Here is a 7,321-nt window from a genome sequence, read left to right on the forward strand (position 1 = left end):
AAGGAAGGAAGGAAGGAAAGAAAGAAAGAAAGAAAGAAAGAAAGAAAGAAAGAAAGAAAGAAAGAAAGAAAGAAAGAAAGAAAGAAAGAAAGAAAGAAAGAAAGAAAGAAAGAGGAGTCTGGTTAAGTCTATGTTTATCTTTACTATAGTAATGGAAAGTTTCCACCTGCAAATGACATTCACCTGATGCATTATGTAAGGAAGGAAGAAGAAAACAATGAAAAAAGATTTTTTAAAGCTTTTTAATAGAATTCAATTCTTTCTTTCTCCTTAAAGTTGTTGTTCAGTCACATCCCACTCTTTGTGACCCCATTTGGGGTTTTCTTAGCAAAGATATTAGTATGGTTTGCCATTTCCTTTTCCAGCTCATTTTACAGATGAGAAGTCTGAAACAGTGTGATGTAACTTGCCCAGGGTCACAAAGTGTCTGACGTCATATCTGGAGTCAAGAAAATGGGTTTTCCTGATTCCAAGCCCAGTAGATAGAAAGCCAGAACTAGAGATAGGTAGTCCTGGATTCAAATCTGATCTCATCTTCTAGCTATGTGACCCAGGGCAGGTCACTTAACCTCAAAACCCCTAACTAAGCTTTTCAGACTTGCAACTAACAGTATTGAGAAGGGAAGGGAAAGATGGGAAGAGAAGAAGGCACTAACTGAAAAAGTTGGAATTTTAGCTGAAATTTACAGAAAGCTAAGTAAAGTTGGGAGGCAGAGATGAGGGAAACCATTCCAAGCATGGGAAACAGATGGTAAATGTGGGAAGTGAAGAGATGAAGTGTCTACTGCAAAGAACAGCAAGGGGGGCAGTGTCCCCTAATCACATTGGAGGGGAGTGAGGTGTAAGACTGGAAAGGTTGGAAGAAAGCAGATTATGAAAGGTTTTAAGAGTCAAACAGTGAAGTTTCTGATGCCAGAGGTAGTAGGGAGTTTACTGAATGGAATAGTGGCATGGTAAGACTTGTACTAAGAACTAAGCAGGCTTCTGCACTATTCTACGAGTAAGGGGATGAGGGCTTGGACCAGGGTAATAGGAGTCTTAAAGAAAGGAACTTATACAAGATAGATAGCAAACGCAGAGTAACTGAGTAACAAATTGCAAACGAGGAGTCAGAAAGATTGAGATTCATCCAATATGGCCCCTAGGTTGTGATTCTCACTAACTGGGAGGATAGTATCCTCAAGAGCAACAAGGAAATTAAGAAGAAGGGAGGGTTGGAGTTGAGGGGTGGGGAAGATAATGATTTTCTGTTTTGGATATGCTGAATTTAAGATATCTATATGGCTTCTACTTTGAGATATCCAATAGATAACTGAAGATTTGAGACTAGAAGTCAAGAAAGAGACTGGACAAAAAGGGATAGTTCAATGGATAGTGACATGCTTGGAGTCAGGAGAACTAAATTGCCTAGCCCTCACCACTCTTCTGCCTTGGAATAGTTGGATATTAAGCATCGATTTAAAGGCAGACGGTAAAAAAATCTTTTCCAACCCCTTCGTTTTACAGATAAACAAAGTGAGATTCAGAGAGATCAAGTAATTTGCCTACAACAGGAAGTAGGTGGTAGAAATGGGAAATGAATGTAGGTCTGTTGATGGTAAATCCAAAACTCTTTTTGCCATTCCATAAAGTACTCAGACCTGGCGTCTTAAGCTGTCTTTTGCACATGTAAGATGAGATTTTGTTTGTTTGTTTCTCATATTAAGCTATTAGGGGAAATTCTAAAGGGTGTACAATAGTCACATAACTCCTTTGGTTAATGTTGATGGCAAAGAAAGCTCCTGCCCCAATTCTCCACTTCCAAATATCTCCATCACTAAGTCAACTATAGTTGTAATTTTAGAGGAACTGCCTTATCTTGACCTACTTCCTGCAAAATAGAAGGACAATTTCCAGGTATGTATTTTTGATAAAGTATATGGAATTCAGTTCAATTCAACATTTATGAAGTAGTACTATGGGTAAGGCTCTGTGCTGATACTAGGAATAGAAAGACAAAAAAAAAATAGTCCCTGGGTTCAAGGATCTTACTTTCTACTGAGAGAATATATGTAGGAAAGTACTAACCTTTACATTATAAGGAAATTATAAAAGACAGATGGGGGTGGCTAGGTGGCTTAATGGATAGGGCATCAGACCCAGAGATAGCAGACCTGGGTTCAAATCTGACCTTGCACACTTCCTAGCTGGGTGACCCTGAGCAAGTCATTTGATGACAATTGCCTAGCCCTTACTACTCTTCTACATTGGAACCAATACTTAGTATTAATTCTAAAACAGAAGGTGAGGGTTTAAAAAAAAAGCAGATGAGAGTTAGAGTAGGGTCAAGGGTAGAGTGCTAGACAAGGAATCAGGAGGATCTGGATTCAAATTTTGCCTCAGACACTTACTTGCTGGTATAAGCATGCATTATAAGGTATGCCTGAGTACACCTTAATGTCTTCCCTGAAAAAAATATTTCATTTATTCTTTTTTAAGTCAGAATTTTTAAAGTAAAAGTTTTTTTATCATTTAGTTGTTTTAATTTCTTTCCTTTGATAAATAAAAATAACTTCCTTTGTGACAGAATTTTCAATAAATTTTCACTTTAAAATAATAAAATTCCTTTAATATATAACCAAATGAAATATGCTTTCTACCCCTATAATGATTCTATGACCCTGGATAAGTCACTTACTCTTTCTTATACTCAATTTTCTCATTTATAAAGTGAGAAGAGTAGTAGCATTTATCTCAAAGGCTTGCTGTAAGAACCAAATAAAATTATATTTTACTCAAGTAAAGCACTTTGCAAACTTTGAAATGCTGCACCAATATTGGCTTTTATTATTCTATGTAAAGTGGAGGCTTTGGAGAAAAAGGGACAAAGCAGAGGGTTAAGAGCCAATAAGAGATTTCTTGCAACATACAGGTTCCAGTTTTCTGATTTTCCATCATCTCAAGGATGACACAACTAAGCTTAAATTGAGATGTGCCAGATTTGAAGGGCTGTGTTTTCCCCAGACACTCACCATAGCAAGAAGGAAGCGTACGGCTATGAAACTGTAATAATCAAATGTAAAAGCCACTGCGACTCCCAGGAAGAACTGCCCAATGCTTGTGAACCACATCACAAACCGCCTTCCTAACCTGAGAATTATACAATGGAAGAAAGAAAGCATTGGTATACAACCAGATTGAACAACTGACTCCATTTGACAAATATTACCCCATATATGTATAAATGGAGACTGTGACAAGCCCCTGACAAGACTGAGCTGGCATGTCTTTCCTTCTAAAACAGGCTTATCTTCCAGTTAACAGGAAAGCATTGCCCTAAGCAGGTAATGTATAGAGAGAGTACAAACAATCTCTCTGTCTCTTCTATGTCTCTGTTCTGTCTCTGTCTCTGCCTCCCTCCTCACTCCATCTCTCTCTAATTCTGTGTCTCTGTCTCTCTCTCCCTTCCCTATCTCTGTCTTTCTCTCTGGTTCTCTCCCTTCCTCCCATCTCTTTGTCTCTGCCTCTTCTCCCTATCCCTCATCTCTGTAACTCCCCCTCTCTCCAATCTCTCTGTCTCTTTCTTTCTCTGTCTCTCTGTCTCTCTGTCTCTGTCTCTGTCTCTCTCTTCCCCTCCCTCCATCCTTTCCTCCGTGGCTATATCTAATCAGTTGCCCAACCTGCTCAGTTTTATTTCCATCATCCCTCTTACTTCAGTTCCCTTCTCTAAACTCTCATGGCCACCACCTTAATTGAACCTTCCATCAACTATCATCACAACTCTTCCAACAGCTTCCTAATTGATATCTTACCTTCAATTCTCCATCTTCCCTAAGACACTGGCCACAGAGCTGACAAAATAATTTTCCCAAAGCATTGACCATGAAGGTAACATTACATAATGGGTACAGGATTGGATTTGGAGTCAGGAAAATCTGGACTTAAATCCTGCTTAGACATTTCCTTGCTGTGTAACCCTGGGCAAGTCATTTACTCCTTCTCAGCTACAGTTTCTCATCTGTAAAATGGGATAATAATACCCCCTACTTCTCTGAGTTATTGTATGTATTGAAAACCATGATAACTATCATCATCATCATCATCATCATCATGATGTCATTTCCCTGATCAGTAAATCCCAATGATTCCCTATTGGCTCTAGAATCAAATACAAAATTATCTGCTTGGCATGTAAAAAACCCCCATAATCTGGCTCCAAACTGCCCTTCCAGCTGGATACATTCCTCCTTTTCATATACTCTCCAGTCCACCCAAACTGGCTTTTTTTCTGTTCCTTACACAGGACACTCTATCCACCATCTTTGTGCCTCTGTAATGGCTGGAATGTACTCTCTTTTAACTTTCATTGTCTCAGAATCCCTTCGTTCTTGTTCAATCAGGTCCAAATCTTCAAGACCCCATCTGGGATTTTCTTGGCAAAGATACTGGAGTGGTTTACCATTTTCTTCTCCAGTTCATTTCATGGAGGAGAAAACAAAGTTAAGTGACTTGTCCAGGGTGACATAGCTAGTAGGTATCTGGGGACATATTTGAATTCAGAGAGATGAGTCTTCCTGACTTCAGGCCCCCAACACTCTTACCATTCCACCACCTAGATGAATCTCTAGTTTCCTTCAAAATTCAATTCAAGTGCCATCTTCTGTATAAAGCCTTTCCTGATCTTCCCAGATGATACTGTCACCTTCAACTCTTTATCTTCACTCAGCCCACATATTGAATCCACAGCTAGAACTTATCATCTTTCTTTCATGATATTTCTCATGAACATTGCCTTCTCTCCTCAAATACCACTACAATCCTAGTGCAGCTCCTTATCATCACCCCACACTTGGATTATCACATAAACCTTCTAATTGGTCTCCCTGCCTCAAATTTCAAGAATTAATTCCAAACCATCCTCTACTGGGCTTCCAAAGTAGTTTTTCTCAATTGTAAGGATGGCCATGATACCTTCCCCCATTCTGGACCACCTCCACTCAATAACCCCCCAATGTCTCACTATTACCTTCAGAATAACAGTCCACTGTTTGCATTGAAAGCTTTTCTTAACTTTCCTATCTTTCTAGTCTCCTTATACTTTACTCCCAAATACATACTCTATAATCTAAATATGCTAGTCTACTTCTGTTCTTGTACACAGTACTCATTGATTTCTATATGATGGCACTGGCTCTCCTCCATATCTGAAATGTTCTCCCTTTCACCTCTGCATCTTAGCTTTTGTGGCTTTCTTCAAAATTCAGTTCAAATCTCACTTTCTCCATTCCTGGAGCTGTTAGAGTCTTCCCCTGTGAGATTACCTTCCATCTACTCTGTACATATCTCATTATTTACATAGACTCCTGTATTAGAATGTAAGCTCACAAAGGAAAGGGACTGTTTTGTTTCAGCATTACCAGTGCCTAGCACACTGCTTAGCATGCAGTAGGAACTTAATAAATGCTTTTTTTTTTTTACAATTAATAGACAAAGTCACTTCAGAGGCCTTTTATATCAATAAGCTATCCTACCTTTTTTTTTTAACCCTTTCCCTCTGCCTTAGAATCAATACTATGTATTGGCTCCAAGGCAGAAGAATAGTAAGGGCTAGGCAATGGGAGTTAAGTGACTTGCCCAGGGTCACACAGCTAGCAAGTATCTGAGGTCACATTCGAACCTAGGACCTCCTATTTCTAGGCCCGGCTCTCAATCCACTGAACCACCCAGCTACCTCCTTATCCTACCTTTTCTTAATAGTTTTGACTTTAATACTTCCATGGATTTGTCATTTCATCCATGTGGGTTCTCTGTACAAGAGTATATACTTTCTTATCCCAAGTGGCACAATGGATGGACCACTGTACCTCGAGTCATTAAGATCTGAGTTCAAATAAGGCCTGAGACAATCGCTATGTGACTTGGAGAAATGTCATTGAATATCTATCTATCTGCAGGACTCTCTATGAGCATTAAAAGTGTCATTTAGACTAAGAAAGTATGTATCCTTGGGCAGAGTACTCAAATGGATGAAATGACAATTCCATGGAGGTATTAAAGTAAAAAGTATTTAAATTAATAAAGATCTCATTTTTAACACCTTTCTTCTTAGGTCCCATAGAATAAAGACATCAAGGAAGATGGACCAATGACTATTGTAGCAGTGTAAAAAGTTTAAATAATCCTAACACACCTCCTAGTAGACAAATTGGGGTGACAAATGGTGAAAAAATTGCTAGAAAAATACTTGAGATGGTAACTAGGTTGCACAACGGATAGAGTGCCTGGACCTGGGTTCAAATCTGGCCTTGGACACTTCCTAGCAGTGTGATCCTGGACAAGTCGCTTAACCCAATTGCCTAGCCTTTGCCATTCTTCTATCTTAGAATCGATACTAAGACAAAAAAAAAAAAAAAAAAGGTTTAAAAAATCTGAGGACATGCTGAAAAAAAAAAAAGGATCTAAAAGTTTATACAAATACTGTGTTACAAAGGTGTGACAACTATATTTTACCTGTCAGAAAGATCACCAAAAATTACTGCTCCCAGAAGGACTCCAAGCATGAAAGTAGGCTGGATTGATTTTGCAAACCATTCCCGGTGACAGACCAGATCCCATTCGGTTACCACGGTGCTCTTCCACTTATTGTGGTCATAAAAGTAGCCATCGGTGCAGGGAAAGTCAGATTTGTTACCATCGTACTGGTATTCAAAGTAAGGGTTCACCCTTTTGGACCTGCTACACTGAGCAAGTTCCCAAACGTCTCCATTGTGTAGCTGCACCACCATGTAATCCTCTTTGCCTGGTGTGAACAGTGCCCAGGCATCCTCTATCTTCAGGCTAGATGAATTAGAAACAAGGATCCGACTTATGTTCCCAAGAACCCCACAGGAAAACTTGGGTGTAACAGCCATGAACACGGAAGCCAAGTAATGGATGCCACAAGAGATGGTTTGGAAGACTGATGCAAAGTAAACAAATGCCTGGAATCTGCAAGAGAAGAAAAGACTGTTACTATACCAGAACTTCCCATTGAAACATTAAAAAAAAAAATGATATGTGTATTTTTGGTCACAGTCAATGAGAGAATTTGCTTCACTTGACTATGAATATTTATTTAAGGGATTTTTTTCCTTTTTTAAAAAAATTGGGGATCAAAAGAGAGAAAGAAAGAGAATAAATGCTTGATAATTAACAAATCTTTTTTTAAAAACTATTCTCAAGACTTATGAGAAAGAACGCTATCCACATTCAGAGGAAGAACTGTGGGAATAGAAACACAGAAGAAAAACAACTGCTTGAAGACATGGACTGATGGGGATATGATTTGGGATGTAGACTCTAA

At 38.9% G+C, this 7,321-nt stretch overlaps 1 protein-coding gene across 1 annotated transcript in view; it reads right to left on the reverse strand.

The window, feature by feature from the left end:
- The window catches only part of SLC22A16 (solute carrier family 22 member 16), a 39,175-nt gene extending 32,166 nt beyond the window's left edge, over nt 1–7,009 (reverse strand). The window contains 3 exon segments of the mRNA XM_044675409.1: nt 3,012–3,129; nt 6,490–6,970; nt 6,973–7,009. Of these exon segments, the coding sequence (XP_044531344.1) occupies nt 3,012–3,129; nt 6,490–6,970; nt 6,973–7,009 (636 nt within the window).
- Between the last annotated feature and the right edge of the window lie 312 nt (nt 7,010–7,321).

The sequence above is a fragment of the Gracilinanus agilis genome, chromosome 4, assembly GCF_016433145.1.
Source record: "Gracilinanus agilis isolate LMUSP501 chromosome 4, AgileGrace, whole genome shotgun sequence".
NCBI lineage: Eukaryota > Metazoa > Chordata > Mammalia > Didelphimorphia > Didelphidae > Gracilinanus > Gracilinanus agilis.